Source organism: Vulpes vulpes, chromosome 1 (genome assembly GCF_048418805.1).
Source record: "Vulpes vulpes isolate BD-2025 chromosome 1, VulVul3, whole genome shotgun sequence".
NCBI classification, from domain to species: domain Eukaryota; kingdom Metazoa; phylum Chordata; class Mammalia; order Carnivora; family Canidae; genus Vulpes; species Vulpes vulpes.
The window spans coordinates 29,744,040-29,770,108 of NC_132780.1; the positions used below are offsets into that span (position 1 = coordinate 29,744,040).

Sequence of the window (26,069 nt, forward strand, 5' to 3'; positions counted from 1 at the left end):
TAGATTATCAAACTACTGATTTATTGCTTTTAATATGATGAAACACCAGATTTGACAGCTAAATTAGCAGTAGGATACAAGTACATTTTTATCTTTAATCATTTTTGTAGAGTAGGACATGTACATATCCATATAAAAAGAGACTGTAGCAGATGCCTCCTAGAATCAACCAGTTCTTGTAAACATTGCATTTGTGCAGATTTTCATACTTTGATTCCAAAACTGAGAACAATAAGATTAAAGGCAAATTTAGTAGCCAAAAAAAAGTCCAGTTTGACTTCAACATATGGTACCACTCCTCTCTTCCGAAAAAAATCAAAAAACCTAGCAGCACATAAAAAAAATTTTACAAAACGTTTCAGTACTCTTTTTTCCCCTCCCATCAAAACCGAACAAAAATAAAGTGCAGCACCCATAAAAGTGTCAAGAAAATAGCCAAGTTCTTCCTTTCTTGTAACAAAATAGTACTTGGCCTCAGCAGTCTTAACCAAATCATACAGTGTCCATCATTTTGGATTCATCATCTTCTCTATGTACCACTGAGTTTAAACTGCAAAGAGCTGTATTGACAGAATACTGAAGATAATCTGGATTCTGGAAAAAAAAAAATATAGGGAAGAAACAATAGATGATAACCAGTTTTATGCCAGTATATGCAACTACATATTCAGTTTCACACTATTTCTCTTCAGTGTAGTAAATGCAAAGTAGGGGGGAAAGCAAATGGACTTTGAAGTCAAACTTGGGGTGAAACCCAAAAAGATTAAAAAAAAAAAAAAAGACTGGACCACTTGATCCAAAGAAGATGTGACAAAGACAGGATGACATATGTAAAAAATAAAACTGGAATAAACACTAACTTTTTCCCCTTTTAACAAAACTTGCAATTTATTTAATCATATAAGGCTATATCTTCCATATAATTGTATATACAAAGCTATGGATTATTTAAAAGATAAATACTGCTTTAAATTGGCAATGCATTTTGAAATTACTAATTACCCCAGTAAGTATTAAAAATGGAAAACACTATTCTGAATAAGGAAAAAAAATCCATTTACCAAGTAAAAATTATAGCTACCTTCAGAGTCTATTTTGGTTTTTCAAAAGTTAAAAAGTGAGGAATTATTAATCTTTTGAGAGGTACTTAGATCCATATTTTAACATGGAGAATAAAAGAACATTTTAATTTGGATTTTATTTTTAAAATTCATAAATATCCTAACTGTATACTTCTAAAGCTAGGAAGAAAACCTTATTCAATAAAAGTAAAAATAAAACTATTATTTATTAAAGCACCATGACTAGGGACATAAGCCCATAAGACCCAGGACTTTAGGAAATTCTTCCTTAAGAATTCAATTTTGTCTATTCAGTTGTTCTGAGTATCTGCTAGGTACTCAGAGTTTTACTACCGTTATCATCATTTTCATTTGCTTATTTTATTTTATTTATTAATTTAAAAAAATTTTTTAAAAAATTTATGATAGTCACACACACAACACAGAGAGAGAGAGAGAGAGAGAGAGAGAGAGAGAGAGAGAGAGAGAGGCAGAGACACAGGCAGAGGGAGAAGCAGGCTCCATGCACTGGGAGCCCGACGTGGGATTTGATCCCGGGTCTCCAGGATCGCGCCCTGGGCCAAAGGCAGGCGCCAAACCGCTGCGCCACCCAGGGATCCCATTTGCTTATTTTATTTAATGAACAACAATGAGGAAAATAATCCGGCCAGAGGATAGATGTCTTAAACTTTCCCACCCAAAGGGAGGCAGAGTTTTCAAAGATGCTCTTAATAAAGTAAAATACACATTGTGATTCTATTATATTCTATTTGTAAAAGTCAAAAGCTATTTTCAAAAGGTTTCAAAAGATGCTCTTAATAAAGTACAATACATTGTGATTCTATTACATTATATTTGTAAAAGTCAAAAAGCTAGCCAGAAGTCAGATTATTTCCAATCAAGTCTTGATGAAGGCAGTGGCAGAGATGACTGACTGGGGTCTGGAATACTACAGTAATGTTGGACCTCTGTTCTAATCCTGCCTCTTCCACCTAATGTACTGCAGTCCTTAGAGAGAAAACCACTCTTCACAATTTAATAAAATTAAGTCTATAGGATAAACCTAAGGTAACTTGGACTTCTGTCCAAGAGGCCTTGGTTTAGTTCTCGCAAAACTAAGGATGGTGGTATCTGGCTATTTCACAAGACTGTTGTCACGAAAAAAAATTAAAAGCTGAAGTGTGAATGCAAATTTTTAAAAAAGATTTTATTTATTCATTCATTCATTCATTCGAGACTGAGAGAGAGAGAGAGAGAGAGGGAGAGGCAGTCTTCATGCAGGAAGCCCAATGTGGGGCCTGATCCCAGGACTCTGGGATCACGCCCTGAGCCAAATGCAGATGCTCAACTGCTGAGCCACCCAGATGTCCTCCACAAATTTAAGTTTTATTTATTTATTTATTTTTTCCCCCCCCAAATTTGTTTTATAAAAAATTACTGAACTCTCATTAGATTATCCCATTTTCCAAAGAAACAAGAGCGCTATGACCTTTTCTGACAATGCAAACCCAATTCCAAAGGCCCTCAGAACAGAGCTTTTAATTATCCTACCAAGACTGGCCTTGAGTTCCCCCAGAACTCATCTATCTCCCTGAGAACTCTAAGGCTTCATCATGCAGAGACTTAAAAAACAAAAAGTAATCAACATACCTAACCTACTCTATAAATTCCGCTGGCTACCCCATATTTTCATCTGGTAGTATTCTCAACACCTTTCTCATTTCAGTGACAAGTCCCTCTGTAAGAGCACACATCTGTGTCTCCTGTCCTGTGACAAGTCCCTCTGTAAGAGCACACACCCATCTGTGTCTCCTGTCCTATCTCCAGCATAGGATTCAACAACAATCTGGAGTGCAGGTGAATGAACAGTGAAGTAGAACAGACACTAGGATTACAGGATTAGCCCCATTGCTTCCTGTCCTGATTTCAGGCACACTGCCTTCACCTCCATGAGCTTCAATTTATTCATCCATAAAAATGAATGAAAAGAAATCACGAGGCTTTTGAGAAGATTAAATGAAACAACAGGTGAACATGTTTTGTAATCTATAAGCAAATGTAATAAAAATGGGATAATTATCGCAGGAAGCTTTTCTTTCAGAAGCTCTCTGTCACCTAGTCCACAGTCCTTCTGTGCATCTAGCTGAAATACCATCCAGCCCTTCGCTTCCTCAGGAGGGATAGACCAGGATGGTCAACTTCAACCACAAGGAATTAGACTGTTGGCCCAAGTGAATTAGGTCTGAACAATCCTGAAATATCAGCAACTTTCAAGTGTCAAAGTTGTATAGTCCCAGCCCCTCATCTCACCAGGGAAGGCCGAGCAGCAGATTCGAAAGCTGATGCATGCAGTAAGAACTTATTTCTCCCAAATGAAAAGCAACTTGTTGATAATACAGGCCTATTATGATATTTTAGCTCGTGTCTTTTCCCTCTTTAGAACCAATGATATTCTTCAAAGTCTCTTTCTTCCTCTGTATTCACTATGCGACATCTTTTTTTCTTTTTTTTTTTTAATATGTGACATCTTAATTTTAGGTTATATATTAGACTTGACAGTGTCTTACAGTCATAAAATTCCCTTGGAAAGACTACTTTCCTGTGGGCTATTTCTCAAAGAACGGAAGAGAAAATCATTACTACATTTAAAGAGCAGAAAGAGATATTCTGTAGAACAAATGGAAGGGGAATATTGCTAATATATGCAACTAAGGGGCAGAATTACTAATTATGTAAAAATCAAGACCTTGATTATTTTTATCCTTGAGAATTAGTATTTTTAGCTGAGTTGAATATTATCAATTGCTTTCCTTAATTGTCACTTTGGCCTATGATTTATGTAACTGAAATGGTGAAATTATAGAGGTATGAGGTATAGATACTGAAAATCTCCATCCTACCACTTAATGAGATTTAAAACTACAGGGCTCTCTCCATATTGTCTTCTGAATGAGACTGTCCTTTTCACCGTGTAGGCCACACAGTGAACTGGCTAAAGCTGGTCTTGAAATCTTGGAGCCTGGAAATGCGAGATGACTGGGCTCAATTAAAATGCTACTAAAATAAACATGGGCAGCAACTTTCTAGTGGTAACTTAAATTTCCTTCTTCTGACAGAAATTGTTTCATGCTAGAAACAGACCTTTATTTTGATCTCACAGAGGCTCAGTCAGTGAACATTACTAGAAAGAGCACCTTAACAGAAGGTGCGTTAACATATTAAAAATGCTACCTCTGGGGATCCCTGGGTGGCGCAGTGGTTTAGCGCCTGCCTTTGGCCCAGGGTGCGATCCTGGAGACCCGGGATCGAATCCCACGTCGGGCTCCTGGTGCATGGAGCCTGCTTCTCCCTCTGCCTATGTCTCTGCCTCTCTCTCTCTCTCTGTGACTATCATAAATAAATAAAAAATTAAAAAAAAAAACAGCAAAAAAAAAAAAAAAAAAGACAAATAAAAATGCTACCTCTGGCAGGCAACACTAACATTTCATAATACTAAATAAACTCATGGAACAAATCACCTGGGTTGCCACAGGATGTATGCTCTGAAGTTAATCCATCTTAAGAAATTCTTTTTTCTTTTTCTTTTTTTTAAAGTATTTTTTATTTGAGAGCTAGAGGGTGTGTAAGCATGCAAGGGGGTGGAGGGTGACGCATGGGGGAAAGAAACTTTAGCAGACTCTGTGCTGAGCAGGGAGCCTCACACAGGGCTTGATTCCATGACAAGATTCCATGATCTTCCTTGTCAAGATAACGACTCAAGCTGAAATCAGGAGGTGGTCATTCAACTGACTGCATCACCCAGGCACCCCCATCCTAAGAAATTCTTAATAGTACAGTTCGCTGAGAATGAGATGTTCCTCAGGAACCATCTTGAGAAGTTTATGATTAAAATGATCAATAGGTAACACTTGCCCTTAAGAGTGCTTAGGAGTAACTCATCTCTTCTATATTTAAGGAGTAGAAGTTGGTGTCTCTCAAAATACGCAACAGATGGAAGAGATTTAGTGTCAAAACATGGCATGAAATGAAGTTATCTTCTTAGATAATTTAAGAATATTTAAAATGATCTCACATATATTATATGTAAGAACAAAGAGTAGTCCAAAAGAACAAAAATTATGTGAATAAATTTATGAAACAAATATTTACTTTTCCAACTTACCTGTGGTAAGGATTCTAACAAACCTATAGATCCCACACTAGAATGGGGAACATGATTCTGAACTGTCATAGGCTGAAAACTTGGTGACTGAGAATAAAGTCGGACTCTTGACTTGAAAGCTTCAAGTTCATTTTTGAATGCTTCAAAATAACCTTCTTCCTCTGCCTAGAAAAACACAGAAAACAAAGACTTATTTTTCAAGACTTTCAGACCACACAGTAAATTCTAACAAACATGTATTAGATCTGAAGTGGAGGAAGTAAAGATAAGGCGAACTGTTTAAATGTACGTAGACACCACCCAAAATCCCTGTCAGATTTGTGAAAACTACCTGTTTTATAGGAATATTAATGACTGGTGTGTTCCATTTTCCTCTGGTCCAGTAATATAAAACAAACATACACACACACACACACACACACACACACGCATGCATGCGCACACACACACATACATATGTACACACACAAATATAACAAAAGTAGGAATTCTCTGTATTTCTTGATTCTTGTCAGGATCCAAAATAGTCCTCACTTGACCTCTCACATTGCCAAGCAAAGGCAAGGGATGTTCTTAAAACCTTCTAATTGTCCATCAATTAATGATAGGGCACTATTATCTGTTTCTGTAATTCTCCAGCTTTATACTCCCTGTTTGTAAAAGCATTAACACCAAATAAAATTCAATATTCAATTCCATTCTGGAAGTATCTGTGTTTTAGTGAAACAACTACGTTTTCAACATCATAGAGAGAAAAAAGTAGGAGTATTATGTTGCTGGAAGAGACCTCCCTCCTATGATGTATAACATAATCGAGATTCTTGATGTAAAACAACCAACTAGCAGTAGCCTCCACTTGTTTCCTCTGCAAAGAATGACACAGCACTTATCCTCCACTAATAGGACTTTAGGCTTTAAGTTCAGGTGATGGAAGGGATTTTTTTTTTTTTTTTCATGGAAGGGATTTTATCAAAATCTCATTCCATAATATCATTGGGCCCTTTGTGTAGAATGCTATTTTTTCTTTAATGTTATGTAATCAATTAAAACTTGCGAGTTAGTTATTAACATCAATATCTATACAAATCACACAATGTTCTGTGCTGCTATTCTATATTTTTATGAATTTAGCAATCATTTCCTTAATCCAATTATAGTATTTCACTTTAATCAATATATGCTACTTATATAGACACACAGGACATTAGCCAGAAGTGATCCTTCTCAAATGGTTTTGCAACAAACTATGAGAGGAGCCAAGTGGCTCAACTTCTGGCTTTACTGCATGTGGAAGGCCTAGGGATTTAGATCTGGAGAGACATGACTGATTTTTCCTTTAAGTAATCTATTCTATATGCTAGTTTCCTAACTTGTAAAACAGAAATAATAACCTTCACAAAATCTTATGGGGATTTAATGAGTTAATCCATGTAAAGTGCTTAGAATAGTACCTGGCACAAAATAAGAAGTACCCTGAAAGTCAGTTATTCCTTAATTTAAAAAAAACTATTAACGACAAAATGCTAAGATTAGAGACTTTTCACTTCTATTTTGACAAAGTAAATTTTAAAGAATAAACATGTTTGGCTATGTTCCATTATCCTATTAATAAGCACTAGTTCAGGGACACCTGAGTGGTTCAGTAGATTAAGTGTCCACCTTCGATTCAGGTCATGATCTTAGCGTCCTGGGACAGAGCCCCACAACAGACTCCCTGCTCAGTAGGGAGATCCAGTAGGGAGTAGGGAGAGTCTGCTTCTCCCACTCCCTCTGTATGCACTCTCTCTCTCTCTCTCAAATAAATAAACAAAATCTTAAAAAAAAAAGGGGGGGGGGATCCCTGGTTGGCTCAGCCTTTTAGCGTCTGCCTTTGGCCCAGGGCGTGATCCCGGAGTCCCAGAATCGATTCTCGCATCAGGCTCCCTGCCTTGAGCCTGCTTCTCCTCCCTCTGCCTGTGCCTCTGCCTCTCTCTATCTCTCATGAATGAATAAATAAAATCTTAAAAAAAAAAAAAAAAAAAGCATTAGTTCAAACATATCCAATAATAAGCTGAAAAACAAAGTACTTTTTTTTTTTTTAAGATTTTATTCATTTATTCATGAGAGAGAAAGAGAAAGAGAAAGAGAAGGGGGGGGGGCAGAGACAGGCAGAGGGAGAAGCAGGCTCCAAGCAGGGGGAGCCCAATGTGGGACTCGATCCTGGGTCTCCAGGATCATGCCCTGGGCTGAAGGTGGCGCTAAACCGCTGAGCCACCCGGGCTGCCCCTGTACCACAGGTTTTATTTTTTATTTTATTTAATTTTTTAAAATTTTTATTTATTTATGATAGTCACACAGAGAGAGAGAGAGAGGCAGAGACACAGGCAGAGGGAGAAGCAGGCTCCATGCACTGGGAGCCCCATGTGGGATTCGAACCCGGGTCTCCAGGATCGCGCCCTGGGCCAAAGGCAGGCGCCAAACCACTGTGCCACCCAGGGATCCCTGTACCACAGGTTTTAAACATTCTTCTAGTCATTGAAAATTCAGGTTGTTTCTTATTATTTCATTACAAAAGTCATTTCTCATTAAACTGTGACTTCTTTTTTTTATTTTTGTTAAATTGTGAGTTCTAAACATGGAATATACTGTATCTGTTTCATTCAACACTGTATCCTTAGCATCTTGAACAGTCCTTGCAAGACAGTCAATACTTATTGGCTGAATAAATGATGCACCACTCTAATTTTCCTAAACACATTCATCTAAACAAGTCTCAATTTCATGTGCATGATACAGTATAGCCTCTTACAGAGCTCCCTTAAGTCTAAATTAGCATGAAATCAGCAATGTAATTTTTTTTCACTATAATATCTATACAGACTTTAGCTTGTGGCATTCTAGTTGGATGGCTATCTTTGATGTATATGGACCAAAGAGGTCTCACTTAAGGCTTATTCTTCTCACTTAAAAATATTAAATACTTACTTTGGCTTTCTGGAAAAATAAACGAAAACACCCTCTTGGATCCACATTACAATTTTTGGCCATTTCCATAATAAACTGCATTACAACAGCCTGATGTGCTATTTGTTCCATTAGAGCCCCTTTCTGAAAATAGAGAGATTAAAATTATGAGAAATACCTCTGGAAATGTATTTAATATTGTGATTACTATTTGAATTTTAAAACACGATTTTTCAATAGGTTATAAAAGAAAAAGGTTTATAGTATATGGGAACAGAGAAATGAGGCTGCAAAGAGAGCACATCAGAGAAAAGTTTCCATATGCTAACTAAAACAATGAAAAATACTCCCACAGTAAACTCAAGGAGATTAAAAACAAAAAGATTATTAATTCCACTTAATAACCTTCTTGCTTCCATTCAAAGTAACATAAAAGACAAAACAAAAAAACCAAAAAGTAGACCAGAATTCCACTAAGGTTTCAGAAACTCAAAGGTTCACATGATACCTGCTCAGCTTCTAGATGAAAACACCATAAAATAAGATATTTAGCAGTCTCTTCACATACAAGGTATGGATGGTCAGACAAAAATCTCTGACTATCATCCCATCGACTCAACATACCTGTAAAAAAAAAAAAAAAAACCCAAGAATTAAGCTACAATTGTCAGATACTCTTATAAACAAAGAAATTGGTATTTTAAAATGATTCTCTTTAAAGATAATTCACAGTACCACAGCAATTTGTTATGGTAAAAGAGCAAATAAAGCAATACTCAATATACTGGAAATAGCTTTTCAAGTTCACAGAAAGTTTTATTTTAAATAATTAGGTTAAAGTAGGGTGATTGGTTTAAAGCCAAAAAACTCTACACCTAGGAAATGCCTTAAGTTCCAGGCAAATTGAGATGGCTGGACAACCTTGGCTGAACTGAGTACAAATGACTTCAAGAAACTCAGTATTATTTATTCACAGAATATAAATTTTTCTATTAGAAAGATGACATATAGCAAAATCTCAAGAAACTGTATTTAGCAAAACAATACAATAGAAAAACCACATTATCTCTAATTTATTTTAAAATGTCTAAGATGATATGGTCAAATGCTGACAGCACGGAAAACCAATCCAGTAGGTATTAAAATAGTAAATATACTTTGAACATTTTAGTCATCTTAATCATTTAGTCATGTTTATAACACATAGAAAACACAATCACATTAAGCATACTTGAAAGAAGATGCCATTTTGCTTCATTTTAAAAAATATTTTATTTACTTATTCATGAGAGACACACAGAGAGAGAGAGAGGCAGAGACACAGGCAGAGGGAGAAGCAGGCTCCATGCAGGGAGGCCGACGTGGGACTCAATCCTGGGACTCTGGGATCACGCCCTGAGTCAAGGCAGATGCTCAACCACTAAGCCACCCAGGCATCCCTGCCATTTTGCTTCAAAAAATATCATGCTTATTCAAATACTACTTAAGGTATTCAAATTAGTAAGAAATTTGGTGAAAAAGTCAATGCCATCACGGAACCAGCAAAGTGTTCAGCTTTAAATTTTGTTCTGTAAGCCTTACACTTGAACAAATTAACTATGTTAGCTTTAGATTCTTAAGACTCATCCAGGGCCTGGGTTGCTCAGTTGGTTAAGGGTCTGCCTTCGGCTCAGGTCATGATCCCAGGTTCCTGGGATTGAGCCCCATATCAGGCTCCCTGCTTAGTGGGGAGTTTGCTTCCCCCTCTTCCTCTGTTCCTGCTTGTGCACTCTCTCTCTCTCTCTCTCTCTCTCGCTCAAACAGATAAATAAAATCTTTAAAAAGAAAAAAAAAGACTCATCCAAAGAAGTCTGTATGTCATTGAATCATTATGGAAATTGTATTAAGATGGTGTCAACAGTTTGGCAGTAAATATTTCCTCTAGACACAAACTGAACTTCTATATGTTAAAGTTCCACATTAGAACACAAGAACAAAACTGAGGACAAATGTCTTACTGAAAAATACACATTTAGCAACACACGGAAATCAACTGAAAATAAACAATTTTCTCATTTAAAAAAAAGGAATAAGCATTTTAGTATTTTCATGTAAAGAGTTTATACGCTTTATAAAGTATTTCTCCAACACTTTGGATATAGTGATTAGGGAGTTTTAAATTCTGAGAAAAAATGATTTAGAAAGTTACTTAAAACTACTTCTCAAGGTATAAACAGTCTAATAATAATAACTTCTGAGGGTCAGATCTAAAGAAGGCATAATCTTTCTTCCTTATACCTAAAGCCATAAAATAAATCCTATGAAGCAGTTTTGTGTTAGGTTTATTATATTCCAGAAGAGGAAGTATTTTTAACGCTATCCACCATACATAGAGCATTGCTTCTATTTACTTCTCCATGGCAGCATCATCACTTACTGTGGCACCAAAATCTTATCTATTTTGGCTTCTTTTACAGGAAGGATAATATGAAATAGTTACACTTTTAGGGATCATGAGGAATGGGTATCATTAAATGTTACAATTTTTTTAAATGTTACAATTTTTAAACTATCCATTTAGTAACTAAGATAAAAACAATATTTGAGGTTGACCACAGCTTTTCTTTATCTGAGAAACACCTATCACCACCTGATTTCAAAAATGCCTATCAATTACCATCAAATCGAGGTTAGGTTACAGGGAGTCCATACAAACCTCTGCGGAAAGAATATGGAATCTTATGAACAAAATACTTACAGATAATCAATGGCTTTAGTAGAACAGAACATAGCTGAAATTACTAATGTTATTTTGGAATTTGTAAACAAACAAACAAATAGAAAATAGCACAATCTAGCACAGTGACTAAGCAAGCCAATTCTGGAAGTCAACTGCATAGGTCAGTTTACTACGCCTCCCTTTCCTCTTCTGTAAAATAGGGCAAATAACAGTATCTCAGAGGGTTTCTGTGAGAATTAAATGAGTTAATAAACATAAAGCACATGAGACAGTGCTTGACAGAGAGTAAATATTAGGTAGTATCAACACAAAAGGGAACAATTCATTCTTGCAATTAAACATGAAATCCTTTGGTTAAGATTAATCTAGTTATTTCAACTAGCCAACCAATCTCTGAATGCTTGAAAACCCCTATTTTGATAAATTAAAATATTTTAATTATGTGCTTTCACCTATGTATTTTCCTGAATGTATAACTTGCAATCCATCCATCAGCTCTCAGTATTCCACCTGATTTTTTTTTTTTAAGATTTTATTTATTTATTCACAAGAGACAGAAAGAAAGAAAAGCAGAGACACAGGCAGAGGGAGAAGTAGGCTCCACACAGGGAGCCTGATGTGGGACTCGATCCTGGGACCCCAGATCACGCCCTGGACTGGAGGCGGTGCTAAACCGCGGAGCCACCTGGGCTGCCCATTCCACCTGATTCTTAAAATGGTCTTCCAATACACACATCATTATTAATTTCTCTTTCTTCTTTGCTTTATACTTACAGAGTAATAGATTTGAATCCTCTAAATTATACTAATTATTTTAATGTCTCTATCTGCTAAAAACCTCCCTAAAACGTTGTAAATGTCTTAATGAAAGAAAAATGACCTATTTTTCTATATTTCCCAGGTCCTGGGTCTCCTGTATTTCAGTAACCTACCACTAGACAACTATTTCTACCTACACACTTGCACATAAAGTCATTTTATTTTAAACTAAACCCGTCTTCCTCTCCCTGCCATCTACAGTGCTCCTAGGTCACCCACTCAAAAATTCTAGAAATTTCTCTAGACATTTCCTTTCCTCCCACATCAAACTGATCACCAAGTCCTGTGGTTTATACTATTACCAATTATTAAAATATGGTGAATCACATTAATAAATTTTCCAATGTTAACCCATCCTTGAATTCTTAGGATAAACCTTTTCAAAGTATTTTTTTTCATATTATAAAAAAAATGTATGATCATTGTGAAGAATTTGAAAAATCCAGAAAAATCATCTGCAATCCTACAAGAGAAAATTAATGTTAACACTTTAATGCATTTCTTTCTGGGCTTGTATTTTAAGGAGTTAAAATTAGAATCCTGTTATATATACTAATTTTCTATTAATTTCAGTCCATGTTCAGGGGTACTTTATATTTATATTAAATGTCTTTCAAAAACAGGACATTAGGGACACCTGGGTGGCTGAGCGGTTAAGTGTCTGCCTTCGGCTCAGGGTGTGATCCCAGGATCCAGGATCAAGTCCCGCACTGGGCTCCTTGCAGGGACCCAGCTTCTCCCTGTCTGTGTCTCTGCCTCTCTCTCCCTCTGTGTCTCTCATGAATAAAATCTTAAAACAAAAAAAGCAAAAAAAAGAGGACATTAATGTGTTTTTGAAAAGCAATATGTATGTGTTTACACTGAGGAGAGTGAATTATCTACCTTCCACACAAATGAGAAAGATCCATCACAATATTTATACAAACATTTTAGCTTTCGGTAAAATTTCCAGTGACAAGACTCAAAAATCTTAAATCACATCACAGCTAACTTTGACTGGAAGTGAAGAGAGGATATGCCATGAAAAACTATGCTAGATCATCTAAAAGCCACTCTGATGATCACAGAAAATGATGTCAAAGATGCATATGACATTGAATAAAACTACTCTGAAATTTAAAAGAAAACAGACTTTGTTGCTAAACTGGTATTTTTCATTTATAAAACATGAATTAACTAAATTAATGAATTAAATATGTTAAGGAGAAAAAAAAATCAAGATTTCACTGCTTTAAAATACTCCACGATATGGTCATACTATTTACCATTAAATGGTAAAGTTCATCTACTTATTAGAGCAAAAGTATGATAGTCAACAAATAATGGAAGAGCAGTCCGGGTGGCTCAACGGTTTAGCGCCGGCTTCAGCCCAGGGTGTGATCCTGGAAACCTGGGATCGAGTCCCGCATTGGGCTCCCTGCATGGAACCTGTTTCTCCCTCTGCCTGTGTCTGTGCAACCCCCCCCCCCCCCATCTCTCATGAGTAAATAAATAAAATCTTAAAAAAACAAAAACAAAAAAACAAAAAAAGAAATACCCTAATGGAAATGTTAATGTCAAGTACACATGAAACCACAGAGAAGTACTGGTATCAAGCCCCTGGAGCCCTTCCCAGCCCCCCACGTATCAGGCCCAGGTCTTCCAAGAGTATGGAATGCAATCCAAGTTTGAAAAGCCTTTAGTGGGAAGCTTTAATTACAGCTGCATTTATTCCAGATGTGTTTGCTTTGAAGAAGTCTATCAATGTAGTCATAATTCTGACAAATGCTCCCCTCCGAATCTTTACCGCAAAAAGCATTAATACCAGAAACATTTGCTTCCACCCAGCAGGAAAAGCATTAAACTTTCACTATCTTGCCTAAGGTCCCTATCAGCTCTGTGCCACAATTTAGTCCACAGGGACTTTTATCACCTCATCATCCCACATGACTCCAAGTTGGCCCACTTCATACCGATGGAACTTGGCGAGCAGGAAGTAGCAGGTATCCAGATGTCTTGATAAGATACACATGAAAATTTGGGAGCCTACCACCTCAGTAACATTCTGGGGATCCAAGGAGCTGTGGCAAGTAGGATATCTTCTCGAAGTAAAAAGCTACTGTACATTTCCATTAAGAAACAGGCACAATGTGAATCTGGGAGTAGCTATCAGGACTGGCTGGCTTTGAAGACAGTAAGGCTCTGGTCAGTATAAGAGGATGAGACACTGGAAGCCCCCAACATGCAATGGCAAAGCTGCTGCTTATTAATCACTTTGGATGTCAAGTCAGCCTTTTTCCTCAGCCATCTCCCTACTTGCATAATATAGTTTCTAAACTCAGGGGTCATGGCAGACATTCAGTGGCACAGGATCACCCCATCAACAATATTCCAGTATAGCCTCTGAATATCTAACTTGCCTGTAGCAGAATCCAGTGCTGAAAACTAAATATGGCACCATATACTGGATGGACCAGTCAACCATCAAGTAACAAACTGTTTATCTTGGTCCCATTTCATCTTGGAAAGATCAGTGTTTCCTCACTTGAACAAACCCATTCTAGATCCGGTGTTGTCCTCCCTCCCCACCATGCTTCTACCAGTTAATATACCTATGGTATTACTAAACGAGTTATTTAACACCCATACACATGATTTCTTGATGCAGAGATTCATTTTACAGCAAAAGACATGAAGACAATAGGTTCATGAAATTCACTGGTCTTACAAACATCACTACCCAGAAGCAGGTTTTATGGAATGGCTAAATGCTTTACTAAAGACTTAAATATAGTGCCAGGTGGATTACAATACCTTGTGAGATTAGGTTTTTTTCCCCAGACGAAACTGTTTCTTACTGAGGCATTCAGTTTATAGCAAAAATGAGGGAACTGTTTTGCACCTACTAGGTTTTCCCATGGCATGCAGCTGGGTGACAAGACCCTGAAGGAGGCTATTCCGCTAGAGGCAGTGGAACACATAGATCTAAGAAGCAAGGACCACAGGTGGGAATGGTAAATCACATTATCACAACTAAGAGTCATTTACAGAATTTTTAAAAGTAAAAACTTTATATTCATTTCTTCAGGTCCTATCCTTGAATTAATCTGAATACAGAGTCTTTTTTTTTTAAATAAGAAATATGAGAAAAATAAATTCTTTATGAGTAAACTACAGATAAAGGGGAAAAAATCTGAAGTACTATCTACTGTTTTAATAAACCTGAAGAATGAATGAAATTCTAAATACTTAGGGGGAGGGACGCCTGGGTGGCTCAGCGGCTGAACACCTACCTTTGGCCCAGGGCATGATCTTGGAGTCCTGGGACCGAGTCCCACACCAGGCTCCCTGCATGGAGCCTGCTCCTCCCTCTGCCTATGTCTCTGCCTTCTTTCTCTATGAGTTTCTCATGAGTAAATAAATAAAATCTTTAAAAATAAGTAAATAAATACTTAGGGGGAGAAAAACATTGGAAATACATTTCAAAATACCATGTATTAATAAGCTTATTAACATATTACAAATAAAAACTATGTTTACTAAATTAACATATTACTTGGGGTCAAATAATATGCCTTGAGCCTTAATCTCTAATATTTCCCAGTGGCATTTTGACTCCAGCAGTACTACATCGCTTACCCGACACAGCATGTTGTTTCCTGACTCTGCTTTTGCACACAATGCTAGTGCTTCCTTATCTACAAGGAGAACTTCATAATCTAGCTCAGATGTTCTCTCTTGTTGGAAGTCTTCACCACATCAAACCCCAACCCATCGTCTTTCCCCAATAGAAAAAACAATTTTTCAGTACTTTGTATACATATTTCTATTACTATGTTTATCTGAATAGCAGTTAAGGATCCACATAAATTATATATGAACATATCCAAAATCTGAAAATAATGAATGCTAATCTATTTTTTTTTTAAGATTTTACTTATTTATTCGAGAGAGAGAGAGAGAAAGAGGCAGAGACACAGGCAGAGGGGGAAACAGGCTCCACGCACAGAGCCTGACATGGGACTCAATCCCAAGTCTCCAGGATCAGGCCGCTGAAGGCAGCACTAAACCGCTGAACCATCCGGGCTGCCCCGAATACTAATCTTATATCCATAAAATAAGCAGATACCACAGAAGCAAAGAAGGAAAAAGACAAAAGCAAAGACTAGTTGGGAAATGGAAAGAGGCCATGGAGTAAGCAAAGACGGTGTCTTAGAGGGTAGCATTATATAAGAATTGATTGAATTTTGCTTCTCTTCACAATTTAGTTTACTGTCAATCTATTTATGACCAAAAAATAGTATAAAGCAAGAACTGTACAACTTTGCCAGAAGTAGCCATAAAACTGGAGTTTTGTCATTTATCTTTCTTTTTGTCCCCCCACCCATTTTAAAAAAATTTTTAATATTTTTAATTTTTTTTAAAGATTTTATTTATTCATGAGAGACAGAGAGAGAGGCAGAGACATAGAGAGAGAAGCAGGCTCCATGCAGGGAGCCCGATGTGGGAGTCGATCCCAGGACTCCAGATCACACACCGGGCTGAAGGCAGACGCCCAACCGCTGAGCCACCCAGGCATACCCCACTTTTTTAAAAAACATTTTTCAAAAAAATTATTTATTTGAAAGACAGAGCGCACACAAAGCAGGGGGAGTGGCAGGCAGAGGGAGAAGCAGGCTCCCCACTGACCAGGGAGCCTGATACAAGGCTCAATCCCAGGACTCTGGGATCATGACCCGAGCTGAAGGCAGACACTTAACCAACTGAGCCACCCAGGTGTAATTTCCATTTTATAAATACATTGTTTGTATACATATTTATGATATCAAACATTTTTTTTTAAAGATTTATTTATTTATTCATTCAGAGAGAGCAAAGAGAGAGGCAGAGACACAGGCAGAGGGAGAAGCAGGCTCCATGCAGGAAGCCTGATGTGGGACTCAATCCTGGGTCTCCAGGATCACACCCCCGGCTGCAGGCGGCGCTAAACCACTGCGCCACCGGGGCTGCCCCTCAAACATTTTTTATTAAAGATTTTATTTATTTATTCACGAGAGATACAGAGAGAGAGGCAGAGACACAGGCAGAGGGAGAGGCAGAGAGAGAGCAGCAGGCTCCATGCAGGGAACCTGACAGGGGACTCAATCGGAGCCAGGATCAAACCCTGGGCCAGAAGGCAGGCGCCAAACCACTGAGCAACACAGGTGTCCCAATATCAAACATTTTTTAAAAAAGATATTTATTTTACAGAGAGAGAGCACACATGCACATGAGCAGAAGGGCAGAGGGTGATGGAAAAAGAGAATCACAAGCAGATTCCCTGCTGAGCATGGAGCCCCACCCAGGACTCAGTCTCACAATCCTGAGATCATGACTGGAGCCAAAATCAAGAGTTGGACACTCAACTGACTGACCCACCCTGGGGCCCCAATATCAAACACTTCATAAAATAAGGAAACTAAGCAGTGGACTTACCAAAATGTCTGATTTTTTGTTCATATTTCTGCATAAATGATTTTGATTTATCTTCATCTTCTATTTCTTTTCTTTTATCTTGATTAATAAAACTCTAAGAAAAAAATGCTTAAAGTTAAAATCAGATTTTATATTCATTGAATATTCTTTCTCAGGTACTGAATGCCTAGCAATGCTTCCTACAGATACTATTAAAAGGTAGTATAGTATTTTTTTTAAAGGTAGTATAGTATTATACTGATATTACAGCTATTAAATTTGTCTGTAAAATTCTTTCAAAAAATTAAAATTTTCTTGTATTAGTTTCATTATTTAAAAAAAAATCTGTGCAAAATTACAGAATTATTTTAGAAATCATACGAAAAATCCAAATGCATTAACTTTTTTGTTAAGTGGAATTTCCCCATCAAAGTATAGAAAGATCCTTTACATTCCAAATATATATTTTGCCTTATTCATTTCCATTAAATATTTGGAACTCTACACAAATCTTTGGAGTTATTGCTAGAAATAAACTTAAGACATTCAAAGTGTATAAAGTATATTTACTATAGCTTCTCCAACAGGACATAAACCTAAAATGGACCTTTGCTGCAAACTTTTCTTAGGATAGGCCAACACTTTGATTCTGAAATCAAGTACAAATTTCTATTAAGGAAGTCCTTATTTCCAGTTAAATAAGCCATAACTTATGTACCCTGATGAAGTTTTTATCTAGCCAGAAAACCGGCAGGACAGTTTCACAGAACATTCTGTGATCGCATTTAAACCTTGTAATCATCACTGCCATAAAACAAAATCCCAAAGTAGCTCTCTACCAGTTGACAATGCAGAAGCACACAAGTTTGTATTTTTTTTTTTTGAAGATTTTTATTTATTTACTTATTCATGAGAAAGACAGAGAGAAAGCAGAGACACAGGCAGAGGGAGAAGCAGGGTCCATGCAGGGTGCCCGATGTGGGACTCGATCCTGGAATGGCGGGATCACGCCCTGAGCCAAAGGCAGAAGCCCAGCTACTGAGCCACCCAGGCGTCCCAAGTTTATATATTTCATAATAAAAACATTTTTTCCTTTATATATCCTGCTATCTAGACCAGCACTGTTCAGTAGAAACACAATCCAAGTCACAAATGTAATTTAAAGTTTTGTATTTGCCACATTGAAAAGCAAAAACAGATGAAATCGGTAATTGGTTTATTTAACCCAATATATCCAACATATGATCATTTTAACATGTAAGACAAAAAAATTATTCACAAAATATTTTACTTTTTTTGGTACTAAGTTACTGGAATCTGGTGTGTATTTTACACTTACAGCACATCTCAATTCGGACTAGCCACATTTCAAGCGCTCAATAATACATGTGGCTAGCGGCTATCGAGTCGGACAGCACAGATCTAGACCAGTGCTCTCAAGTCTCAAGCTCACAGACAAAACCAATGTATGATTCTGACCAAATGACTAGAACATAAAAGTAATCCTAATTAATTTGTGGTATAAATGTAGGCTATGTTAGAACCTAAAACACACACACACACACACACACACGCACAAATAAACGCAGAGACAAATGAAAATATTTTCTTTGTGACCACTGTGTTAAAAGACATTAACTTGGGGATCCCTGGGTGGCTCAGCGGTTTCGTGCCTGCCTTTGGCCCAGGGCGCGATCCTGGAGTCCCGGGATCGAGTTCTGCGTCGGGCTCCCGGCATGGAGCTTGCTTCTCCCTCTGCCTGTGTCTCTGCCCCCCTCTCTCCCTCTCTCTCTCTCTCTCTCTCTCTATCATAAATAAATAAAAAATAAATCTTAAAAAAAAAAAAAAAGACATTAACTTTTTAAAACAAAGAAACACTACTTTGACCACTCCTTCTGGAAGAAAAAAATTACTTTAAGTAGTTATGTGTATAAATGCAAACCAGAAATAAATGCTAAGAATACACATCCCTTAGAAAAATATATACAGATACAGTGAATCATTCAGATAATGAAGATCTTGGTGTGTGTGTGCACAATAATAAACACACAATGCGGGCAGCCCCAGTGGCGCAGCGGTCTGGCACCGCCCGCAGCCTGGGGTGTGATCCTGGAGACCTAGCATCGAGTCCTGCATCGGGCTCCCTGCATGGAGCCTGCTTCTCTTCCTCTGCCTGTCTCTGCCTCTCTCTCTCTGTGTCTATGAATAAATAAATAAAATCTTTAAAAAAAATAATAAAAAAATAAACACACAATGCTACAAGCACGTAAAAAGTTTAGAAAGATACAACTCACTGTTAATAGAAGTTATCTCTGGGAATGAAACTAGAAATGAAGGAAACCTTTCAATTCTATTTTACATACTCTTTTTTTTCATGGTAAGCATGCTGTACTCAAAATTTTTCTCAATTTAATAAAGCACCGATAGAGTCAGTGGTGTTGTACACTTAACATATGTATATTACTTGTTAATATAGAAGAACTAGGGCTGGCCCAAGGGAAGGACATTAAAAGTGCTTAAGAGGATGTGTTGAAAGTGGGTGCTAGGACAGAAACAAATGGTGTTATAGACGGAGAAGTCTAGAGAGTAATAATGGCTAAAGATAAAAGTGAATGTGGACTTAGAAAGAGCAGTCTACCTCTGAAGCTTTGAGAATTTAGTACAAATAGAATACTTTACACCGTAGTAAAAATGAATTCCATTGCCCATTTCTTCTACAGATACAACAGTCAAAGAATAAAGCCTACATAATCCAGTGAGAAACTGAACACTACTCTTAATGACTACTAACTTGGCAAAAGCTCTGTACTAGTCCTTTGGTAATGCTGGTAATGCTAAATCTGATTACTATCTGAGGTTTACTTATCTATTTATTTTTTTTATTTTTTTATTTTTAAAAAAAAATTTTTTTTATTTACTTATGATAGTCACAGAGAGAGAGAGAGAGAGAGAGAGAGAGGCAGAGACACAGGCAGAGGGAGAAGCAGGCTCCATGCACCGGGAGCCCGACGTGGGATTCGATCCCGGGTCTCCAGGATCGCGCCCTGGGCCAAAGGCAGGCGCCAAACCGCTGCGCCACCCAGGGATCCCTATTTATTTATTTTAAAAGATTTTATTTATTCATGACACACACACAGAGAGAGAGAGAGAGAGAGAGAGAGAGAGAGAGAGAGAGAGAGGCGCAGAGACACAGGCAGAGGGAGAAGCAGGCTCCATGCAGGGAGCACGACCTGGGACTCGATCTCGGGTCTACAGGACCATGCCCTGGGCCGAAGGCAGGCACTAAACTGCTGAGCCACCCATGGATTTCCCCCCCCCCCCTCCGCTTTTTAAAAAGAGATTTTATTTATTTATTTGACAGACAGACCAAGCAGGGGAAGCAGCAGGCAGAGGGAGGGGGAGAAGCAGGCCCCCTAGTGCCATGGAGCAGGGAGCCAGATGTGGGGCTTGATCCCAGGATCCTGGGATCATGATCTGAGCTGAAGGCAAATGCTTCACTGACTGAACTACCCAGGTGCCCCTCCCTACCTGAAGTTTACTAAATACGTACTGGTAAGTAACACTGAAAGACTATTTAACAAATCCACTATCTATACATTAGTGTTACAAAACTGAGAGCAAGCTGACAGCAACATCAGAAAGCTCCTGTAACATCTGAGCTTTCCCAATTGCCTGGCCCTATCCTATGGGCTTTTAAGAAATTACCTCAGTCTTTATACCCACCCCCCCTTGGTGTTGAAGAAACTGAGGCTTAGAGATGTAAGTGACTTGCCCACAGTCACAGAGTCAGCAGCATGTGACAAAGCTGAGAGCTAAGGCAGTCTGATCCCAGAGTCTACCCTTACATTCAGTGTGCTATGCTACAGCCATGTATTTATATTAATGACTACTCACATTTGACCCTATTGGGGATATAGGTTTCTGTAACAAACACTTTTCATAAACTGTCAAAACTCAATACTGTTCACAGGTTCTGTTGCTTTGTTACCAAATATGCACAACTGGTTTGTACAAACACTTCCATTTTTCTCTTCTCTCATTTTAATCCAGTAAAAAGTCGTACGTACCTTGTTAAAAACATCCTTGCTAATAGCATCCATGTTCCACAGACACATTCTCTCTCTCTGTACTAGAGCCTCTTCTTTCTGCCGCCATTCTTCTTCACGTTGCCTTAGCTCTGATACTGCTGTTTGTGCTTTGGCATGTTCCTGATCCAAGGACTCAGAGTTATGCAGGGCTAGGCTACCAAGTTTCTGCTGAGCTTCAGCGAGATTCCATTTGCACGCCACAGAGCTCTTCACAAACTCTTTCTGCTTTTGACAAGCCAGTTCAATTCCATGGCTATACATCTGGATAAAAAACAGTATTGTAAGAAATGAAGACGGCAACGGGTATGTTTATTCAGCACGATTCAATTTTCTGTTAGTGAAGGATTTCTGTATAGTATGTTTGGTACATAGGTATCCTGACTTCTCTGTATGTAGTTATACTTTTATATTATAGGCATTCTTTCGTCAACCAGACTCTAAGCTCCTCTGATAATCTATGCTACTCCTCTGACAACTAGCAGCAGCAAAAAGTCTCATAATTAACACAATGTTCTACATATAGCTTGTGCTTGAGAAACTGCATTTATCATTTCATAGTCCTGAAACAGCAGAATGAGAACAAAAGCTTCAATCTAGCCCATTACCTTACAACTCAACACGCTGAAAATCAGATCTTTAGAGTTTTGTTCTGGAAGTTCTTCACTGAAAAGAACCTTTTATTTAGAAATAATCACTTCTTGGTTTCCATTTTCCTTCTCTATTATCCCAACTCTTGGTGATCTGAGAAAATCTTATATTGGGAATTTCTGTTTATAACTGACTCTATCAGATATTCTTTAGCTTAATCTTAATCAAAATAGACAAAGTTATAAAAACAAAAGCAAAAACTGGTTCATCCTGGTGACTGACTCTGTTCCACTGAGAAGCAACAGTAATTAGTTTTAATATTTACTGACCTACTGCATGTGAGGCACTGTGATAGATGTTTAAGTCCTTATGCGCCTCAGCTCTCTAAAAGCTGAAAGCACGTATTTTATGAATCCTCAGCCAAAATGTAGATCAATTTCAAACTAGGTATAGAGAACAATCTTACTTGATTTGTTTCCTAATCTGCATCACTACTCAAGCCCTTATAATTTCACATCTCAATTATGTATATACAGTCTTTCTCATCTGAAGCCATTCTCTACTACACTTGGAGCCATCTCTCCAAAAAACAAATCTGATACTTATACTTGTTCCTAAAGTCTTAGGTAAAGGACAAATTCTGTGGCATGGCATGGTCCTTCATGACTTCCCTTCCTACTATCTCTCTAGACTCAGTTCTAGTTGCTCTTCTGTTTGCTTATTCTTCCCATCCCCTACCCCTTTCAACTTGGCAACTTCTCATCCCCCAGCTCCTATCTCCATACCAGATTCTGCAATCACTTCCTAAGTCTTTTTTTAATCCCTTCCCTTCCCAAGGTTTGCATACTTCTTAGTGGTGTTTTCACACAATGTTGTGCTTATTTGTTTACTCTACCAGCAGTCTCTTGAGGGGCTAGGACTCCATAAATCTTAGATACATAAATGTTTCTCCACTTTTTGGAAAAGACTAGTGGTGGCAAAGAATTCCAGACAAGTAGCTGCAAGGCCTCTCTTTTTGGGTTCAGTCTTAGATTTCTATTGTGGCAAATGTAGACACTGTTGCTATTCAGGTGTTTTATTTACTCATTTAGCAGTTTTGGAGGCCAGGTCCTAACCAATCAAGTTAAATATTTATTTTTATTTTTTGCTATTTTAGATAGGACCAATAATAACTGTAGCCCAGCTATGTTAAAAAGGTGCCAGGAAAAGGAGAATAATGAAGTTATAAAATTTGCTTTGTCAGAAAAGACAAATACATTCTAAGAAAGGCAATGTGAACAAATGAAAATACCGTGCATTTTCAAATTATGTGGGAGCAAACATTCATATCTCAAATCAAACATAGAAATCTTATTTCCAAATTCTAAAAATGACTCACGTTTAAATTCCTCTCCACAGACTATACAGATAACATCTGGCAATTTGAGCAAACTACCCAACATGTATTGAGATGATTAAAAAAAAAAGAAGGTCATTTTACCTGTAAACACATTGAGGTTTTATTATTATTTTTTTAAAGATTTTATTTATTTATTCATGAGAGACACACAGAGAGACAGACAGAGAGAGAGAGAGAGAAAGAGAGAGGGGCAGAGACATAGGCAGAGGGAGAAGCAGGCTCCATGCAGGGAAGCCTGATGTGGGACCCAATCCCGGGACTCCGGGATCACACCCTGAGCCAAAGGCAGACAGATGCTCAACCGCTAAGCCACCCAGGAATCCCACAATTGAGGTTTTAGAGGAACATTAAACATAATACTCTGATGAACATAAATTCAAAAATGGAACTGCTGGCATTAGGTTTACTAATGTAACTTTACATTAAAAATGCTCAAACAGAATCTCTAAATTCTGAATTGCCTTTTACTTTAGTTGGATCTCAGAACATATGACATTAAGATGTCTAGATTCAAAAAAAAAAAAAAAAAAAAAAAAAAAAGATGTCTAGATTCCCCACATCTCGTAAAATTAAACCAGAGCTGTTTTTGAAAAAACTACAAAATGTTTATAATTTGAATTAAACATTTTATTCTTTCCAAGTACTCCAATCCAAAAACTTAAGTCCTAAGCCCAGCAAGATAAGTGGGTTATAAACACAGGAACTAATTTAGGATTAGTAATCACTTTGCAAATTTTAACACCAAAGGTAGTTTCACCCGTGTGGTGTTTTTTTTTTTTTTTTTTACCCGTGTGGTTTTAAACTACATCCAGGATGGTAGTAAGTCCAGCAGGTAGGAAAAACCACTGTACTAGGCGCCGGAAGTGGTCTTAATTCTGCCACTAACTAGCCATAGAGTCTCAGAGAAGTCATTTTTAATGAAAAAGATAAACCTATTTACTTACAACATCACTTTCAGCCAAATAAGCTTACAATTCCAAGTGCATAAGTAAAAAAATACAGTTTTTAAGTTTATTTTTCTTTTTAGTAATATCTACACCTAACATGGGGCTTGAACCTACCACCCCAAAAACGAGAGTCATGTGTTCCTCGGACTGACCCAGCCAGGTATTATCAGCTTAGATATTTTCTAAGTTCAGAGCTCCTCTTAGGTTACTTTTGTGATTCAACCACAATGCACTATAATTCTGGTGACCTCTTATTCTCCCATATGCCTTCAAAATTGACAACAGCAGCTGCTGTTCTTTTTTCTTTTTTTTTTCTCTGTAACACACTCGTTATATGCTCATATAACACACTTTGTATATAAAGATGACACCAGCGATCCATAATTAGGGGGTGACTACTGACCTAACAACTCTCATGGTGGCCTCCTAAAACATGTTTTGCACTTTCCCAGAGACTGGCTGGCCGAAGTACAGTCTAGGGTTATGAAACAGCATTTTTCTGTGAAGCCAACTAACCCAGTGAGCTGGGCTTAGGACTGATGGCCTTACACTTATTGGAAAATGATTTAAATAACTCATCTTCACTAACAGCTAGCAGGATGAGCCTCAAGAAAAACTGTTAATTCAGTTAAGCCCTTTGGAACCCCGTTTTGCAAGAAGCCTAGAACCTATAACCCGTTTCACTGAACATATTAGTGTTTGGTCTGTGTTCCTGAAATACACTTCCAAACACACTCAGAGTAGGAGAAAAACCAGGGCAAGGTGACATATATGAGTATATAAGCATTTCCTAAGATAGGACCCCCCAAAAACATCCGTAATGATGTGTCATCCGGTTAAGTTTCAGAGGAAAGAAGGCTGGACTGAAAACCACAAGTAGCACCAGGAATATGAGGAAGGCAGTCTGAGGGGAGCAGGCAAACGTGTGCCTGTACGTTTTCCCTGGAGAATGATGTGAAGCCGAACTTCAAGCATAATCGGACGGGGCGGGGGGGGGTGCGGGAAGCGGTCGCGTTAATAAGACGGATTCACAGCAGCATCAAAAAGCGAGGTTCACAGAATTTATTCAGATTGTCAGAAGTCAGTGAAATTGGATCCTAAATCTGGATAAAAGGTCAGGAGCTCGGGGCATTGCCGGAATACAACCAACCATTCCCTGTGCAACACCAGTACCGGAGCACAAGTATTAGAGCCTCCCACCGAATAACGCGCTCGGATAAAGACACACGCACGAAGGGACAAAGGGTCAACGTTAGAACGCTAGCCGCCCCAAATCTGGGTGCTGTCAGGAGGGGGCGGAGGGGGGGAGGGACATCTCCCAAGGAGGGGAAGGAATTCGCCAAGGTGAAAAGGTGTGCGCGGAGATGGGGGTCGGGAATGTGTGGCCAGCCCCCTGGGAAGCCCTCCGAAGATGCTACAATAGCCGCGGGACGGCACCAAGCTGCTGGCCACCGCCCCGGGAGGGAGACGCGGGCGCGGCACAGGGCGCAGGGGGGTCGCGGAGAGAGGGGGCTCTGGGGGCCTGGCGATGGCACCTCCCCATCCCCCTCGCCACACGCGGGACCCCTCTCACCTGCGCGCCGCCGCCCGGCAGCTGCGGGCAGCGGGGAGAACCGGGGGACACGTCCAAGTCGCTCTCTTCCTCAGCCTCACCCTCGGCCCGAGGGAGGCTCCAAGGTCCCGGCGGCGGCCACGGCTGCTCCATGTCCGGGGGGCCCCAGCCCTAGAAGCGTCACTGCCAACGGACTTGGCGTGAGTGGAACCTGCTGCGCGGAGCCAGCCGCCCCAGCCGGCCGGGGCCGTTACCCAGAATGCCTCTGCCGGCCGCGACGCCGACGCACACCCCGCGCCAGCCTGGGCCGGGGACGGCGGAAGAAGACGGACACGCTCGGCGACGTCACTTCCTGTTT

At 38.7% G+C, this 26,069-nt stretch overlaps 1 protein-coding gene across 1 annotated transcript; it reads right to left on the reverse strand.

The window, feature by feature from the left end:
- Window positions 1-26,069, reverse strand: CDC37L1 (cell division cycle 37 like 1, HSP90 cochaperone). Its single transcript, XM_026001615.2, has 7 exons — window positions 25,733-26,069; window positions 21,205-21,486; window positions 17,159-17,252; window positions 8,675-8,790; window positions 8,188-8,310; window positions 5,224-5,388; window positions 1-594 (listed from the first exon to the last, which is right to left on the reverse strand). The coding sequence occupies exons 1-7, from the start codon at window positions 25,862-25,864 to the stop codon at window positions 493-495; spliced, it is 1,014 nt and encodes a 337-aa protein (XP_025857400.1). The 5' UTR covers window positions 25,865-26,069; the 3' UTR covers window positions 1-492.